The sequence below is a fragment of the Canis lupus genome, chromosome 21, assembly GCF_048164855.1.
Source record: "Canis lupus baileyi chromosome 21, mCanLup2.hap1, whole genome shotgun sequence".
Lineage (NCBI taxonomy): Eukaryota > Metazoa > Chordata > Mammalia > Carnivora > Canidae > Canis > Canis lupus.
The window spans coordinates 17850044-17869130 of NC_132858.1; the positions used below are offsets into that span (position 1 = coordinate 17850044).

The window sequence follows — 19087 nt, forward strand, 5'->3', positions numbered from 1 at the left end:
TCAACGAGGACTGATCTTGCCTGCCAGGGGACATTTGCAATGTCTGGAGATGGTTTGGATTGTCATTACTTGGGTTAAGGGGAGGGAGTGCTACTGGTATATAATGAATAAAGGCCATAGATAATTGCTAAACATCTAACAATGGACAGGTCAGCTTCCCACAACAAAGAAATATCTGGCCCAAAAGGTCAGCCATGCTGAGTTTGAGAAACTCTGGTATAGATAAACCAGAGAGCGTTGCTTATAGAAAGTATTTTATGAAACTTTATTTCTTGATATACATGTATGTATGTATGTATGTATATGTTGAGCCGTAATGTATATTTCTTATCATGGGTCACAAACAAAAGCTTTGAATATCATTACAAGGTATTTGGTCATTGGGGAAGACTGAGAAATGATGGAATAGGGGATTCTCTTTGGTATTCTTAAAACATACTGTCTTGGGTGTTGAAGTATCTGATGAGTTGTCTCTGCCAGGAACCCTGTGGAATCTCTCATCCCATGACTCAATCAAAATGGAGATTGTGGACCATGCATTGCATGCCTTGACAGATGAAGTGATCATCCCACATTCTGGTTGGGAGCGGGAACCTAATGAAGATTGCAAGCCACGCCATATTGAATGGGAGTCAGTGCTCACCAACACAGCTGGCTGTCTTAGGTAACATAAGGGCTTCGAGAGTATGAAGATTGAATTTTTGAGGACTAATTTAAATTTAAAAAAGAAATTCTTTTTTAATTCTTTAGCCTGTAATTCAGCTTCCATATCTATCTATATTGCACACTATGATTCCAGCCTGTCTTTCTACCTTTGTTACTACTTGCTTGTGTGCCACATACTTTTGATATGTCAGTTTACTTGTTCCCCTACACATCCTCACTTCTGTGTCTCTTTGACTTTGTTCATTTGATTTTTTTTATTAATTAATTAATTAATTAATTAATTTATTTATTTATTTATGATAGTCACAGAGAGAGAGAGGCAGAGACATAGGCAGAGGGAGAAGCAGGCTACATGCACCAGGAGCCTGATGTGGGATTCGATCCCAGGTCTCCAGGATCGCGCCCTGGGCCAAAGGCAGGCGCCAAACCGCTGCGCCACCCAGGGATCCCGACTTTGTTCATTTGATTTTGTAAACATTTGTTCAATATCTACCACGTGGAAGGCAGTTAGTTGTCTTAGTCCCGAGCTTGTGTGTATCTGTGTCCCTGTCCTCAGTGACCTGTATTTTGAGTAAAGCTGCAATAAATGCAACAAAAGGAGTACAGAGTCCTAGAATGGAGAGGGAGGAAGTTGTGTTCTTCCCTCAGGCCACAGTGCCCTTGTTTGTCTTTTTTTTTTTTTTTTTTTTTTTAAGATTTTAAGTAATCTCCACCCAACGTGGGGCTTGAACTTAAAACCCTGAGATCAAGAGTCACATGCTCTATCTGAGCCACCCAGGTGCCCCTCCTTATTTATCTTATGAGGCTAAATTCAAAATTGCCTTTATTTAGGAAAGTTTTCCTGATTTTTTTTTCTATCCTATAAATGTTGCAGTGTAGTCTTTCTCTGGAATACCCCATATGCTCTGCCCCATTCTTCATTTGTACTTCTGTGCAAGAAGTATCTATGTGATCTTAAAGTATTGTTGGTATACTTTACTTAGACCCTCCCTAGTCCCCCACCCCCTGCGGCCTTGTTATAAATGTCTGAAAGTGGGGAATGTCTTACTCAGCTTTCTCTCACCTACAGTGCCTTGCTTATAACAAGTATTCACTAATTGTTATAGTAAAAAGAAAAGGTATGGAGGAGGTTTGTAATGTTGAAGATATTAAAGGAGGATTTCTAGATCTGAGTCATCTTGAAGCCTCTCCCTTCCCCTTCAGGAATGTCAGCTCAGAGAGGAGTGAAGCTCGCCGGAAACTTCGGGAATGTGATGGTTTAGTGGATGCCCTCATTTTCATTGTTCAGGCTGAGATTGGGCAGAAGGATTCAGACAGCAAGGTAAGTTAATGGCTGAGTGAATTCCATTCATAGCAACCATTAAGGTACCTGTAGCGCAGACCTCCCCAGCTCAGGCTTTCAAATGACATTAGGTATCCATGCGTACCAGCCCCCCTGCCTAAAGTAGATGTTCACCTTAGAAGAAAACCGTTTTCTCTAGCATTTCTGTCACCTATGTCATCTATTTTAAGGCTGTTTAGCTGTATTTCCAAGGTTATATATTTTTCTAAGTAGGAAAAAAGTCAGGGTGACCCTGTTTTGTGTCACACACCAAATGGTGGCAGAAACCTTCCATTAGCCTGAGGCTGCAAGGATTTTGAGAAGCTTGGTGCACTTAAGAGGCTTTGTGAGAGATGACGGATTAGGCTATGCTTTTGGGGATCAGTATATTAATTCTTGAATCACGGAAACCTGTACTTGTGGGGAAATCACGATAGATGTTCTCCTCATTCACCGAGCCCTTCCTCTTGTGTTGTCAAGCTTGTGGAGAACTGTGTTTGCCTTCTTCGGAATCTGTCCTATCAAGTGCACCGGGAGATCCCACAGGCAGAGCGTTACCAAGAGGCACCTCCCAGTGTTGCCAACAATACTGGGCCACATGCTGCCAGTTGCTTTGGGGCCAAGAAGGGCAAAGGTGAGTTTTGGGTCATTGTCCCTTGCTCTTTAGTGGTAGGACAGGAAGGGGAAGGAACACTTTGAGCTTTAGGTACAAAATACTTGCTGAGTGATACATGAGTCCTCCTAGTCAAGGATATCTCCTTGCTCTGCAGCTGCTTCCCTGTGTTGTGTGCAGTGATAACGGTGGTGGTGGTGGTGGTACTGGTATCAGTTTGGGGGCAGTAAGGATGAGAATTCAACTAATCTGGGGCCTTCTCCCCCATTCCTCCTTTGTGTTTCCTGTGTTTTTCTTTTCCTCTCTGCTTTCCTGCTTATTTGCCCGTGATCATGTTGACACCTCTCTCCTGCATTTTTCTTCCTTCCTTTCTCTCTGCTTTCCACCTTGGGTGACGCACTGGAAGATGAGTGGTTCTCCAGAGGTGAGTGGAGTCTTTGAAGGCGCTTCCCTACTTCTAATTTGCATGCTTTGGTTTTAGCTTCCCTAGTATTTCCTAACCCTTCCCTGTGGATGCATGTAGGAAAATTCAGTTGAGGAGGACTATGGAAACAAGTTCAGCTCTTTGGAGCTAGTGGCTCCTGGCATGCTATTCCTGGGCAGCAGTCCCAGTGATCAGAACTCAGGACAACAGCAACCACGGTGCTTATCCTTGTCTTACCTGTCTGCTGCCTGTTTTCTGTCCTTGTTTCTGTGCAGCCCCCTGTAGGGACGGGGGTGGGGCTTGGTTTTTTGGTTTTGGGTTTTGGTGGGTTTTTTTTTCCCCCTTTTGATGCATCTCTGATCAAAAAGATTTTGACTGAAGAATAAAAGTGCACCACATGGACTCTTTCTCAAACTTTTTACCCCTCTCTCCTTTTTTTAATTTCCAAAGGGAAAAAACCCACAGAGGATCCAGCGAATGATACAGTGGATTTCCCTAAAAGAACTAGTCCAGCTCGAGGTAGGTCGTCTTTTTCTTTTTAGTCTCCAGGGTCTCTTACATACACAAATAAGTGTCAGGTAGCCTAGCAGTAGGCTGTGCAATATGATCATTGTTCTTGTTCCTTCAACTCTGGATGTGGAGTGATGGTGAAGCATTGGGAAACTGGTATTGTAGCAGTAACTTGTGAAGGATGGCTTGTTATGGAAACTTTTCAGATTATTGGAGGATGAGTAAGGTCCCAATGGTATGTGAGGCTAGAAACGTTAGGTGCCTTAAGTAACCACTATAGTCCTTAGGACTTAATCATCACCTGTTATAAGAAGCCTCTTTCTCACAGTTTGGGTGTTTATATTTATCAATACAGTGGGCTTAAAATTCACAGCTCTTCATGGATATAAAAATTTTTATATATTATTAAATCTAGGATAGGCCCCTTACACTTAGTCATAGTAAAGGTGAGCAGAATGACTCCGTTAAGTTAGAAGCAATTAATTTGAGATGAGGAATCTATGACCCTGAGTGCTATCAGTGGGCAAATGAATCCTCCAAATGCCAAGGCCAAGTAAACTGTGGAAGGGAAGAGGCAAGGAAGAAGGAGACAGAGGAGTTGCACATGATAAGTTGATATCTGTTCTCCTACCATGGATGAATTATTCTTAAGAAGGCATGGACGCAAGCCTCTGAGTTGGCTGTTGGGTGGGTGGGAGAGTATAGGGAGTCTAATGGTATAGGAGCATAAATCCATCAATCCAGAGTACTGAGGCTGGACTTCAACCAGCCAGAGCCTGGTGCATAGGTACTGACTAGCTTCTTCTGCTTTCCTGCCCTTTCTTGTGCAGGCTATGAGCTTTTATTTCAGCCAGAGGTAGTTCGGATATACATCTCACTCCTCAAAGAGAGCAAGACTCCTGCCATCCTAGAAGCCTCAGCTGGAGCCATCCAGAACTTGTGTGCTGGGCGCTGGACGGTGAGTACCTTTTTGAACATGGATTTAGAGGTGAGAGGACTCAGCTGACTAGTTTGCCGCCATTTGTAATCTGTTCTATCTCTTTCCACATGTTACTTCTAGTATGGCCGATACATTCGCTCTGCTCTGCGTCAAGAGAAGGCTCTTTCTGCCATCGCTGACCTCCTGACCAATGAACACGAGCGGGTAGTGAAAGCTGCATCTGGAGCACTGAGAAATCTGGCCGTGGATGCTCGCAACAAAGAACTCATTGGTAAGGAGTTGGATGTGAACCATTAGTTCAGGATCTAGTACAAAGCCTCTCATCCGGCAGATGCTGAATCATTTATTATTGAAATGACAGAGGTGGAATTCTAGCTAGCCCTCCGTAGTTTGCGATCTGAGGGTTCTAGTTTAACGGTTCTTAGAAAGACAAGAAGTGTTGACTCTTCAAAAACAGAACAGAGGCAACTCTTTATTTAAAGCACATTCTTTGTTAGTAGGCATTGTTAACACTTCCACACATTCTCACTGATTATATCTTCCAATATAATAGTCTGTAGCAGAATGAAGTTGATTCCTATGGACAGGACTGGCACTATATATGACGAGTATAATTAAGTATAGTGTTAGGCTCCTCATAGCTGGACTTGGCTTGTTCTCCCTGCACAATTCCTTTCGTCTTAATGCTGTAGGTAAACATGCTATTCCCAACTTGGTAAAGAATCTGCCAGGAGGGCAGCAGAGCTCTTCCCAGAATTTCTCTGAGGACACTGTGGTCTCTCTCTTGAACACCATCAACGAGGTTATTGCTGAGAACCTGGAGGCTGCCAAAAAGCTTCGAGAGACACAGGGCATTGAGAAGCTGGTGTTGATCAACAAATCAGGGTGAGTTTATTAGCACTTAAAACAACAACTGGAAGAGTTTGAGTGTGACAGGGTTGCTGCTAGAAAGGAGCACCCCCTTTGCTTTCTAAGCTTATTGTCCCTTATTTATATGTGAAGTATGAAGAGATACTGCTGTTCTTTGTCTTAATGTTGAGCTATCAGTTGATAACCCCCTTTTCTATCAGACATTTTTTTTGTGCATCACTGTTGGGGACAGAATACAGAACTTAATGAATACTTGGTCTTGCCTATTTTGGCATTTCTGTTGTTACATTACATTAGAGAGTACAGGTTCTTAGCTTCTTCCCTGGTCTTAATGTCCAAATTCCATCTGGTATTACTTTCCTCAAAAGGAACCGTTCAGAAAAAGAAGTCCGAGCAGCAGCACTTGTATTACAGACGATCTGGGGCTATAAGGAACTACGGAAGCCACTGGAAAAAGAAGGATGGAAGAAATCAGACTTCCAGGTAGCGTAGCTCTGGGGCCTGAGGCGCGTACTTTTGACATGGGTCTCATGTACCACTTTTGTCTTTGGTCTCTTGTGCTTCACTGTCATGTTAAGTCCTACTTTATCCCAAGTCTTAGTTAGTGAGGAAATAATTTGGTTTACTCCTCCTCCCGAAAGGAGTAGTGCCTGTATGCTTCATTTGCTGCCCAAACAGCCGTGGCCTTCCTCTGTATCACAGCATGCTGTCCGTGCTGGTCATGACGAAGGAACTTGGTCTTTTTGACTTTTCCCCAAATCTGCCACAGCCCCTTGAAGGAAGTCACCTTCTCTGTTGTCTCCTCTTTAGGAACATAAACAGAAGCTGTAACATCCTAGTTTGTTTCGCTGTATAGGTATTTATTTAACCCATATGAATTACCTTTTGGTGAGAGTTGTGTTTGGGAATAGGGACCTGAAGGTCTGCCCACTGGGGAATAAGATGGGGGTGAATTCAGTGTTTTGTGACATTGTTGCATTTTGTTTGCCTCCAGGTAAATCTAAACAATGCTTCTCGAAGCCAGAGCAGTCATTCATATGACGATACCACTCTCCCTCTCATTGACCGGAACCAGAAAACAGGTGCAGTATCTAGGGGGCTCACCCTTCTGCTTTTACTCCACCACTGCTGTTCTTTAGTGCGTGGGCTACCTAAGGAATAGAATATAAATTTATTATTGAATGAGCTAATATTTTGGTAAAGGGTAATAATACTTGGGGATTTTACAACAGAAGCGGCTAGGTTTGAGCATTAGAAAATGAAACAAAAGCAGGAGCCTGTGTGGGATCCTCTGTCCTTCCTTGCAGACTTACAATGACAGGACAGTAAACCCTCATCTCTCCATATCCTCTTTTTGAGAGAGAACTGACATCTATCATTGTACATGTGTAAGGTGTACAACACAAATGACTTGATACATGTATATGTCACCTAATGATTATTTTTTGCTTTTTAAATTTCCACGTAATGTCAAGTAACATACGGGCTGTTGAAAAATTAGAAAATGCAGACAACTAGAAAAATAACAAAACCACTTCTATTTTTTTTTTTAAGATTTTATTTATTTATTTATGAGAGACACAGAGAGGCAGAGATAGGCAGAGGGAGAGGCAGGCTTCCTGCAGGGATCCTGATGCAGGACTCAGCCCAGGGCCCCGGTATCGTGACCTAAGCCAAAGGCAGATGCTCAACCACTGAGCCATCAGGCATCCCAACAAAACCACTTCTGTTATTACCCAGAGATAACTGCTTCTCTTTGTGGTTTTATCTTTTTTTTTTTTTTTTTTAAGATTTTATTTATTTATTCATAAATAAAGAAACAGAGAGGCACAGCACAGGCAGAAGGAGAAGCAGGCTCCATGCAGGGAGCCTGATGTGGGACTCGATCCCTGGTCTCCAGGATCACACCCTGGGCTGAAGGTGGCGCTAAACTGCTGAGCCATCCGGGCTGCCTGGTTCTATCTTTTACACACTTTTGGCATGTGAGCATATACATTTTCTCCCCAAAATATGAATTACGTATTTTGTTTTAGGAAAAGTTTTCTTTTTCATGGAAGTGTATATTGTAACTCTTGTTATCCTGAGGACACTTGGCTTTTGCCTCAGTCAGGGCTCTTGAAATGTGGTGTGAGGATTCCTATGTCTGTTGACGTTTAGGCTGATTGTACAAAAGCCCTGGTGATGCACACTGGTGGTGCTTGTTGTGGCAGCCCTGGCAGGGACATCAAACCAAACCAGTCATTGTAGTCTTTATTGCCATGGACTCACAATTTAAAAAGGAGCAAATTTCACTTAAGAATGTACTTGATGGGGCAGCCCCAGTGGCTCAGCGGTTTAGTGCCGCCTTCAGCCCAGGGCAGGATCCTAGAGACCTGGGATCCCCCTTCAGGCTCCCTGCATGGAGCCTGCTTCTCCCTCTGCCTGTGTCTCTGCCTCTCTCTCTCTCTCTCTCATGAATAAATAAGTAAAATATTAAAAAAAAATGTACTTGATGGAGCTGTAAAAATTAATTTTATTGTTTGTAACCTTGAGTACACATCTTGAAATATCCTGTGCTGCATACAAAGCATAGTGGTTGACCTGAGGAGAAACACTAGTGCCATAGTTGGAGTTTCTAAGTGGACTAGCCACTCTTTTTATGGAATGGCATTTTGCCTTGAAAAAAAGGATGACCAACTACAGCTATTCAGGCTTGAATATTTGCTAGATATTTTCTCAAAAATGAATGCCATGAGCTTGTCACTTTGAGGAAAAATAAGTGACCATACTTGTTACCTGAATTTTCAAGTGAAAATGATAATTTTGACAAACCTGTACCTGCCATTATGAGTCTGGTAACACCCCAGTACTTAAAAGACTTTTTAATGAAATCTGTGGTGATGGTAATGAATGTGATTTTTTTTTGATGTTGCATAATGAAATGTGTTAACATTTAGAAGATCTGCATTACTCTGTGAACCAGTATTTTTCAAGTGACCAATGCGTGATGTTTCAGAATCATGCATAAGTAATTGACCTATTCAAAGTGCAAGGCGGACCAGTGTCTTTTAATTTAACAAAGTATGAAGAGATCGTTCATTTGGATTCAGATTCCATATAGTTGCTAACCTTAGAGGAGCTGTACTTGTTGAGTGTTAGGATACTATCAAAGAATATCCAGTTATCTGAAAAGATTATTAAAATTCTCCTTGTTCTAACATTTTATCTGGAAGTTGGATTTTCTTATAAACCTCAACTAAAATTACATCACAACAGATTGAATGCAAAAGCTGATATGAGAATCCAGCTATTTTCTATTAAGCCAAACCTTAAAGAGATGTGCAAAAATGTTATTTAAAAAAAACCCGTGCTTTTTAAGTGTTTAAAAGTTAACATGGAATAGGTAATTGTTACTTTTTTTTTTTTTTTTTAATTTTATTTATTTACTCATGAGAGACAGAGAGAGAGAGGCAGAGACACAGGCAGAGGGAGAAGCAGGCTACACGCAGGGAGCCGGATGCGGGACGGGATCCTGGGACTCTAGGATCACGCCCAGAGACGAAGGCGGCGCTAAACTGCTGAGCCACCCAGGCTGCCCATAGTTGTTACTTTTAAGTGAAATAAATATCTAAAATTTCCAGTACAAATGGTAATACATATGACCGACACCAATGGATGCTTTTTGGATCTTAATTTTTAAGAGTGTAAAGGGGTCTGGAGACCAAATAATTTGACAATTGCTGGCTTAGAGTGAATGATTTCTTATGTTAGGAGTCCTTTGGAAAGGGATCTCTTTCAGTTCCATGAGGGCTTTGTCTACTATCTGGCACATGGTGGGTACTCAGTAAAAATTTGACGAGAGGGAGGGAGGACCGACCAGAGAGCATTTTTATGATGAGCATAGAGTTTGAAGAGTTGGTTTTTGACCTGGATAACTTTCTGACTTCGTATAGATAAGAAACCTGATCGGGAAGAAATTCAGATGAGCAGTATGGGATCAAACACAAAATCTTTAGGTAGGTGATTAATTCCTGCCTGAGGATATGGAGTGATTTTTCACTGAGATGAGAACTGCCTGGCCTTGAAGTTTTTTTTTTTTCTAGCACCTTCACCATTTACCATCCTGAAAGAGCATTGATTGGCTGGACATTTCCATTTGTGAGGATGTGAGGAGAGTTAGTGAAACTTGATCCACCTACTTTCTTCCACATTCCTACCTACTCAGAGGTTAAAAAAAAAATCTTCATTCTCCACCCCCCACTCCCACCCCCACTTACTACAGAATCAAGTGTGGGTCCTTAAACCGTTAAAGCCTTTCACTGGCTGGCCCCAGGCTCCCTCTCCCTCTTTCTCCCTTGTACTCTGTTTCAGCCATCCCTGGTCTAATTTGCTATTTTGTCTCTTTATACTTTTTTGGTTTTGCTCAGGTAATACCTCCTAACTGGAATGCCTTTCCTCTTTGCTTTGCTAAATTTTCTTCATCCCTAAGGCTTAACTAAGTCCTGTCTCCTTTGTTAGGTCCTTCCTGACCGTTGGCAGTTCACCTCACTCTCTCTCCTCTTAATTCCAATACTACCATTTATAGACAGCTCGCTTCTGTTTAGCTTTATTATCATGTGTCCTACAAGTTCTTTTTAAGTCCGGGACCTTAAGTCAAGGACCAGACCTTAATGCCTTTTTGGAGCATTTGACAAAGTTCACTTCCCAACAGGGGTGCCTAATTCACACCTCTCTGCTTAATACATATTGTACACCAGAGGGAATATCCTGTTTCTTGTACTTTTCTTCCTCTAGATAACAACTATTCCACACTGAATGAGAGAGGGGACCACAACAGAACACTGGATCGATCCGGAGATCTAGGTGAAATGGAGCCATTGAAGGGAACACCCCTGATGGTAAGTTCTCGTTTATATACTGTTGTCCTTCTAAGGCTAGTTCTTTTTTGAAAGCTGCATGTTTTGTGAAATAGGAAAAAAGTACCTAGTGAAAGAGTATCCTTTTCTGGTAGGGATTTTCAGGTAAAGTAGGAGTTTTGACTCATGTTGGGATTTCTTGGGTCAGAAATCTGCAATGGTTAGGTTAGGTTAGGGGAAGGAAGACCATAAATGTGTTACTCATGTGACTAATGCTAATTTATCTATTCTCATACATTACTTTCTTCCTGTTCCTGCCTTTTCTCGAATATCTTGCCCTTTTCTTACTATCTCTTGTTTCGTTTGAGTTGACCAGTTGGGATTTTTTCTTAGATCTGGCACACACTCACAAGGTTTCTATTTCCTTATTCTCATACTAACAAATTGCATGTGTTCACAGCAGGACGAGGGGCAGGAATCTCTGGAGGAAGAGTTGGATGTGTTGGTTTTGGATGATGAGGGGGACCAAGTGTCTAACCCCTCCATGGTATGTCCTCCAGCAACCCCCAAGATGGTCTTTGAGGAAGGAGACCCCTGTGTGCCAGCAGTTTGCCAATCATGCTGATCTGATCAGGCCAGAGACCCTAGTCTCAGCCACGTGGAGCTTGGGGGTGCTGCTTCTGTGATTATTGCCTCTTATGAGGCTGGGCCATGCCTCTGGTGATCTGATTCTCCATTATGTGCTACTTTCCTCCCTTCAGATTTGCTCAGCTGTCTTTTGGTTCTCCTCATTCCCAACCCTATTAACATTTCTTTCTCTTTTTTCCCTACAGCAGAAGATTTAGCACCACTATCTCCGCTACATCTGGGCTTATAATATATGTACTTTTATTTTTTGGTGGTGAAATGGACTGATGATTTTTCCCTTTCTTCGCTGGACTATTGTGCCAACTGCCAGGCTGCCTCCTGCCCTTACAGCCCTAAGTGGCCGCCTTCTTTCCACCAACTCCTAACTTCTTCCAGTGAAGCTTAATTGTCCCTCTTCCCCTCTCCAGATCCCCTCCGCTCCCAAGAAGCCTGACTCAGTTATATGCGTATCTCGAGAAACTGCTGCAGATTAGCTCTTTTTGCCAGTTCTCCCTGGAACTCTTGGCCTTGTATGGAGGGAGGGAGAGAATGGGAGTCCTCACTGGAAGCCATGGGAAGAATTGGAAGTTACATGCTGTATATGCAGTGTCCAGCACTCTGATAAACTGATGATTCTTAATCCAGATTTTTTTTTTTTCCTGGTGGGGAAGGGACTTTTATTTTTTTGGAGAATGGGAAGTGTGAGTTCTTCCCTTTTCCCTGATGACTATTTTTGAATCAAAGAAGGCTGGCAACATTAGCACATTCCACCTGGCAAAGGCCTTTGAGTAAGTGAAGGTCTCCTAGAACTGAGATTAAGAAACCTTGCTCTCCTCATCTCCAGGGCAGGGACCATCATGGACCTACAGACTCCATCTCTTCTCCAAGCCTCATGCCAACCCTGGGCTGCTGCCATTGCCCCTTATTGAGGCTGTCCTTAATCTTCCTCTCCCATCCTGTGATAATGTCTGCTGACTTGGCCGGGCCATTTGCAAGAGGCTGTAGAAAGAGGAGAATGTGTCAAGGAAGACTTGGGTGAGAAGGAGCAGAAAGATGTCTTCTGGGGAGGAGAAGAAGCTCTAGGAGGAGCTAGTAGGAATGTACATGAATCAGTTAGTCTGAAACTGGCAGGAAGCTTTGAAGCTGGCTTCCCCCTGCCCTTACGTCTCCTTTTTCTACCCTGATAGCCCTGCCCTTCCCCTGCCTCTCCCCTGGATTGGTTGGCTGACAAAAGGACTTGATGTACATACTCCTGCCCCCTTTACCCATAAAAGGTGGAGATCACCCCTGGATTTGCCTCTTCATTGTGCCTTTGGCCTGGGGTCCATCTCCTCCTTCCCTTCCATGTGCCTTTCTTTGCCTCTGCGCTCTCATTTTCATGATTTTGCAAATTATATTTTGTTGCTTTCTTACCCACTATTGGCCCTAACTAGCAGAAAGGAGAGGTGACCTAGAGAACCTCAGATTCTCCATTGGGAGTTGGTAGAGCCTCTGATTTCAGCCATTCAGCTTTTGCTCAATAGTATGGTTGGGATTTTGCAAAAATCCTGTTCTGATGAATCTCAAAATATGGGAGGAGTGAGTGGTGCGACTCTTATTACTTAGCTGCCCAGAATTTTATCACCATCATCTCTGAAGGGGCTGGAGGGAAGTTGCATCTCTGCCCTCCCTCCCAGACCCCCTTTCCCCCACCCCCCAGTACCTCCTCCTTTCAGTTTAGTGTTTATTAGTGGGTTGGGCTAGAGGAATCAGCTGCTGTGCTGGTTGACTTTTTTTTTTTTTTTTAAACCCTTTTCCTTATTTGCCTTTTACTCCTCCCCTTAATCTAAAAGCTCTGTTCAATGCAACTGGAAATCTTTATCCTTCTCTCTCCCCCTCCCCTGATATTGAGGCTACGGGGTAGGAGAAAAGTGCACAACCCACCATCCCCTTCCCTTTCCCTATGCATTAAAATCCCTTATTTACCCTCTCCCCCATATCTTCCCACTCCTTTTCTGGCAAAAAGGAGCCTTTCCCCCTCTTTGACTCTAAAAACATACTGCACAGGGGAAATTGCCCCCATCTGGACCTGGCTCCACTCTTGGTTTCTCTTGTCCTCTTCTGCTCTTTTCCTGGTGCTCTTTTTCTTGGTGGGGTGTGGGTAATAGAACAGCCATGGGCTTTTGGGGACCTTTAACTATTTTTTTTCTTTTTTGTTTATAAAAACACTAAACATTCAATTCCAGAGAACCAAAAATCCCACTTCCCCACCGAATACTACTAAGGGGCATGTCTTCTGCTCCATACCTTTCCTGTTTTTTCTTTCTCTCTTGTTAATGCTTTTAAAAACAAATGAGTTTTTTATATAAATAAAGTTTTTAAAGTGTGTATGTGGGGGGTCTGTGTCATTTCTTCACTTTAAGCTGTATCTTTTCCCTCCTTTCATCTTGGTTACTTCCTCATGTGTATCCGTGTCCTTCTCTCCAGAGCAGCCAGAAGGGGGTTGTACCGGGATGGATTTATTGTGAGCTCAATCCCAACTCTTACAAAGCAACACTCTTTTTAATTACATATGAAACATTTTTCCTCTGAAGATTCTTAAAAATTAAATGTGGCCGAGTATGGGAAGCTTGTTGCTAACTTAGAGATAGGAAACTAAAGTATAAGGAATTGATGACATTCTTAGTCACTGGAATTCTTTTGCAATATTTGACCCAACGAATGTTGAACAAAGCCCATTGCAATACATGGCCCTCTTGAACATTTAGCATTTATGACCAGAAGGTTAGAAGCTGGCCCTCTTGAACATTTAGCATTTATGACCAGAAGGTTAGAAGCTACCAACTCCAAATGCTCTCCTAATAAACATGAAAATGTGGAATTAAAAGGCTCATGTATATAAGTACTGAATACTGGGTCATAGTGTTGCTTTTCAGGCTATTGGCAATCCTCTAATAAGGGACAGACCTATAGCTGCTTTTGTGTCCTACCAAATATGTGGGTGGGCAGCAACCACTTGTTGGGTTGCTAGGGAACGTTTTTTACTGCGGAGGCCAAGGATTAAGACCTATGGAAAGAGACTTATTTTTCTGGGGCCCCTATTTCCTGTTATATAATTAAAAAAACTTGAGAATTTATGTAAAATGCTTGCTGTATGCCCAATCTTTAGATTAAAAATCTATAGCTTCTGATGATGGTCATGTCTCAATTTTGTTAAACTAGGTCTTGGGTATGAAAACTTTCTTGAGCTAGTGAGACCAGGAAATCTAAGCACGGTAGCTGATCCCTTTTAAAGCTTATGTCTGACAGTTGTAGTTTTGGACTAGAAGGATGAAGCACAGAGCCAAAAAGCTATCAGTTTACTTTCCAAAGAGGTTTGGTAGCTTCACTTGAGATGGTTTTCTATCACTGGGGAAAAGCCAGATTACTGGTGAATAGCCTTTATTTCTGTTACATTCTTTATATCCACTGACATTGAGCTATAAACAAATCTTCCTTTTCTCCCCTCTTCCTGGGTCGGTCCGTTTGTTTCATATCATTAAATATCTACTGAGCATCTTCTATGTTGTGGATGTTAGGGTTAGAGAATGAAATGGACACTTTCTCTTTACAACCTGTGAGAATCCTATGTGACTAAGATCTGTGGTCTTTTATTTATTTTTAAGCTCTATACCCAACATGGGGCTTAAAACTCCTGACCCCAAGATCAAGACTTGCTTACTCTACCGACTGAGCCAGCCAGCCACCCTGATTTATGGTCTTTTAAAAACATTTTTCCTCTCTGTACCTAAAATGAGGTGTTAAACAGAATGATTTGTAAAGTCCCTATATCTCTCAAGTGTCTTGACACTGACTTAGTAATGCTTTTGAAGTGTATTGGTATCTCTTGCTAACACCAACTTTAGGGATCCTGTGGATTTTGTCAAGATTTTTCAATGTACTCCTTGATCCTTTAGAGCCTGAGTTGTTTTCTGGAAGTGGTTATAGATGATGCTCCATCACTTTTCTGTCTCGGTGAAGTTTTGTGAACATGTTCGTGAAATAGCTAGCCATAATGGGTCCTGCTGTGACATACTTTCTGACAGCTGAAAGTTACGACTTCACTTGACCACTTGTTCTTTCTTGCTGAACTCTATAGTTACAAACTGGAAATACCTCTTCCAGGAAGAGCTAAGGACCAACCAGCCTTTCTCAATTTTGTCTTGTCTTTCTTGTAACTCTATAGTTACAAACTTTGTTACAAACTGGAAATACCTTTTCCAGGAAGAGCTAAGGACCAACCAGCCTTTCTCAATTTTGTCTTGTCTTTCTTCTTCTCCCCCTCCCCCCCTTTTTTTTTAAGATTTTACTTATTTATTCATGAGAGACAGAGAGGCAGAGACATAGAGGGAGAAGCAGGCTCCGTGCAGGGATCCCGATGTGGGACTTGATCCTGGGACTGCAGGATCACACCCTGGGCCGAAGGCAGGTGCTAAACTGCCGAACCACCCAGGGATCCCTCAATTTTGTCTTTCTATCTGAAGTATAGGATAGTAGAGATTCATCTTGGTATTTTCATGGATAGACTTAGTAGACCAATTAGACTTCACCTTCTGGATCTGAACAAGTGCAAAAAAAAATTACCTGGGAAGCTTGAAAAACGCAGATTCCTATGTCCCATTTCCAAAAGCTGATTGAATAGAGGCGACTGAAATCTTGATAAGTCACGTAGGTTATTCTGACATCTGTGGTCGGTTCATTGAAGGTTGAGATCCTGATGTAGTTAATGACTTGCTTAAGGTTCGATCCTCAACCTGAAATCTAGGATGACTGGCTCCAACTCCACTGGCACTGTTACTAGTTTCGTGGTGGGTGTGATGATAATCACAGTAAGGGAGAATTCATAGAAAAAACTTGATTTCAAAGGAATGAAGTGCTTACTGTTGAATTTTGAGGTAATAGTGATAGGCTGGTATATAGGTAGGAGAGACTTCTTACAAATCATCCCCTGTAGATAACATCCAGGTGGCTGAGAGGTGAAGCTAGTCCTTGATATGGGACCCAGTAGTGCAGAGAGGATCTTCTGGAATTGTTGACTTTGACCAACAGGTCACTTCTGGCTACAATGGGTACCCGAACTGGGGAGCATGGGGCTCCATTGGCCAAAGCCGAGGAGGTGTGTCTGGAAACAAATCCCTCCTGAGAAATGGCCTACCTCAAGAAAGCACAAAAGAGAAAAGACCTTATAGGAGGGAATGTCTTTTTCACAAAAAAGACTGACTTCCTGACTTTGCCGTTGTCTGACAGTGTGAGACAGATGGGTCTTCAGATGACCCACCCGGAATTTAGAGGCAGACACGGATGGAGAGAAAGCTGGAGGAAGTGAGGTAGGGAAAGCATGAGAACAATTGTTTTGGTCTTTCTGCATTAGAAGTGACCAGGACGAGTTATCCACAACTGTTTTGAGTCAAGAGCTATAATTTATACTTGTTAGTAGAAATTGTAAGAGCCATAAGCATTATTGTAAGCATGATGCTTTATTTTTAGCTAAGGAAAAAGTTCTCCATTTCTCTCCATATGCATCTCTGTTGTTGAAAAGGACCGGTTCTTCCACTTCCAGTGAGGATACAGAAGGGAATATTATCTTACTGTCTTTCTGCAGCAAACTCAGGTGCTAATGGGCATAGTCTGAATGCCCTAAGGTGGTTGCGCCTGAGGGAAACAAAATCTGGGTCATCCATGGTGAAATCATGTCAGGCACTTACTCTGCTCTTCACACCTTTTTCCCTTCACTTTTAAGGCAAGGCTAGCATTGGTCTTTTGCAAACTTTGGGCTCTGGATCTTTTTACAACCTAATTCTGTCAGACTCAAGGGTGGGCAGAGTGTACTACATATAGTTGGGACTAGTTCAGGCTTCTGTTGGCATTGTGGTGGATCATCTGAACTGTCATTTCAGCAGAAACAAGATGCTGGGTGAATGCATTTATAAATAATACTTATGAACACATTGATGAACAAGCATAAAAATAAGGAATCTACAGATCTTCAGAATGAAGTGAAAACTGGAATCCTAAGAACTAAGCAATTGCTAAAAGCTCGCTTTTCCCCAGAGTTTTTGCCAAGCTCAGCAAACTTTAAGCATCTATTTTAGTGACTCTACAGTGTGTGGGGAAGTAAGTTTTGCAGGTGACTCCAGGTAAGGCTTGGAATACCCTCAGTGTCAAGGTGAACAAGAAATGAACTGTATAGAAGGGAGCAGCAAGGAGCTTAGTTGTCTCAACCAAGGTTCTAGATGGAAGGAAAAAGAAGTACAGTATTTTCCCTTAGAATTCATAACCACAAGATGGTCCTCTGTGGGTTTTCAGTACCAAGTTTTTGTACACTGCCTGTGTGGTCCAAAACAGTTGTAAGTGGAGAATTTAAAGTGGTATTTAGTTATGCCTCCAGGTGACTTCCAGAAGCAGATGCAATCCCTGTAATGCTGCAGTTCCCATAGAGAAACTCCTAAGGTAAATGAGCAGTCCTGCTTCAAAATGATGATACACAAATAAGGCCCCATGAGTGAAAAGGATGGACCAAAAGACACAGAAGCTGATCTTTAAATACTTCAGATGTTGGCATTGTCACACAGATTGTAATGAAATAACATTTTGATTATAAACTAAAACAAGTTTGAAAATAGGACAGCAATCCAGATTTGAACAAAGCCGTTTTCAATTAGGAAAAAGTCAAACTAAAAACTCAGAAAGAATAGGTTGGAGAAGTTGAAGGGCTGCTAGTGAATTAGAAGATTGTTCTCAACAAATTATCCAGAATGAATTCCACAGAAGGAAAGAAGGAAGAATGGAAGACAGCAATGTTGTTGAGGTTGGGACAAGAGAGTAGAATTTAATGCACATTATGTGAAACTCCAGGAAGTAACAGTGGGAAGGAAGAGGCAATATCCAAAGATAGGATGGCTGATCAAATTTTCAGATTTGGTGAAAGTCACGAGACCTCAGATTTAGCAATCGCAATGAATTCCAAGCAAGATTTTAAAAAGCAACTCATTCCTAGAGACAGGGTGAAATGCAGAAAACTTAAAATCTTGAGCAACTAGAGTGAAAACAAACTATCTGTAGAAAATAGCCCAGATTGGTAACTTCTCAGCATCAATGGTAAAAGCCAGAATCCTTACCATTTATCCTGCTGAGAACAAAACTCTTATCATGGAAATTGACACTTAGTGAAACTTTTTAAAGAAAGAGGGCTAACTAAGAACATTTTCTGACAAAGGCAAGGTTTGCCACTCAAAAAAGGAAAAATCTACAGGATGTTCTTGAGGCAGAAGGAAAATGATCTCAAATGACAAACCAGATTCAAGGAAGGACACTAAACAAAGACTGGCAAATGTTGGTTAAAAGAAAGCATTACCTTAGAGCAGTATGCAATTGAGAGAGGGATATAGACTGGAATGAAAATACTGGACAACATTAGCATGTCAGTTGGGGTGATGACAGCACTAATTTTTACGTTCTTACATTCAGGGGGAAAGATACTAACAAGACTTCTGTGGAACCATACGTATTAGCTAAATAACTAAAGAATAGGTAGCCATATAAATTCCAAACCTTTCTTAGGAGGTGAAGAGCCTACCTCTATTTCACTGACCTGGTGCATAGTGTGTGGCCAACGAAGTAGATATGTGCAGGGAAAGAGCAGTGAGTCAAGTGTAAGAAGGGGAAAAAATAGATTCATTAAAGTGAAGTTAAAACTTAAATGAAGATTATTTGCTGGCTGGTATGTGAGTTGGTCAGCCTGACCTAAAAGACAAAAGATCAAGATGGAATTTATTTATTTATTTATTTATTTTATGATAGTCCCAGAGAGAGAGAGAGGCAGAGACAGAGAGAAGCAGGCTCCAGGCACCGGGAACCCAACGTGGGATTTGATCCTGGGTCTCCAGGATCGCGCCCTGGGCCAAAGGCAGGCGCTAAACCGCTGTGCCACCCAGGGATCCCAAGATGGAATATTTTTATGTTTTGTTGGCTTAGTTGCTGATCCCATGAGTACAAGCTCTTAACTTGCCTGAGTGGCCTCAACCTATCCTAATAGGGCTTGACTCAGAGTAGGGCTAGGCTAAGGATGGAGGCTGTCTCTGACATGAAGGAGATGTACCCTTTTGGGGGCACTACAAGTTGTGGATTAGAAGAGGTCAAGGGGGAGCACTCAGCTCTTCTAGCTCATCTCTGGGTCTTGGATCACTTCCTGGGCTCTACGATAGGCTTTAAGACTCAGGGATGTTGTTTCAAATCTTGGATTGTTGATACATCTCTTTGACAC

The 19087-nt window shown here is 42.2% G+C and overlaps 1 protein-coding gene across 16 annotated transcripts in view; it reads left to right on the plus strand.

Moving 5' to 3' along the window:
• The window catches only part of CTNND1 (catenin delta 1), a 52925-nt gene extending 39750 nt beyond the window's left edge, over positions 1 to 13175 (plus strand). For 6 of the 16 annotated variants that reach the window (XM_072790888.1, XM_072790903.1, XM_072790889.1 and 3 more), the window contains 14 exons: positions 481 to 664; positions 1870 to 1987; positions 2468 to 2621; positions 3007 to 3024; positions 3475 to 3543; positions 4365 to 4492; positions 4595 to 4745; positions 5167 to 5359; positions 5713 to 5827; positions 6339 to 6426; positions 9277 to 9339; positions 10118 to 10221; positions 10640 to 10726; positions 11013 to 13175. In XM_072790888.1, the coding sequence (XP_072646989.1) occupies positions 481 to 664; positions 1870 to 1987; positions 2468 to 2621; positions 3007 to 3024; positions 3475 to 3543; positions 4365 to 4492; positions 4595 to 4745; positions 5167 to 5359; positions 5713 to 5827; positions 6339 to 6426; positions 9277 to 9339; positions 10118 to 10221; positions 10640 to 10726; positions 11013 to 11024 (1484 nt within the window). In that variant the 3' untranslated portion in view covers positions 11025 to 13175. The remainder of the gene's footprint in view (positions 1 to 480; positions 665 to 1869; positions 1988 to 2467; positions 2622 to 3006; positions 3025 to 3474; positions 3544 to 4364; positions 4493 to 4594; positions 4746 to 5166; positions 5360 to 5712; positions 5828 to 6338; positions 6427 to 9276; positions 9340 to 10117; positions 10222 to 10639; positions 10727 to 11012) is intronic. The other 10 variants (XM_072790892.1, XM_072790894.1, XM_072790895.1 and 7 more) reach the window with 10 other exon arrangements.
• The last annotated feature ends 5912 nt before the right edge of the window (positions 13176 to 19087 follow it).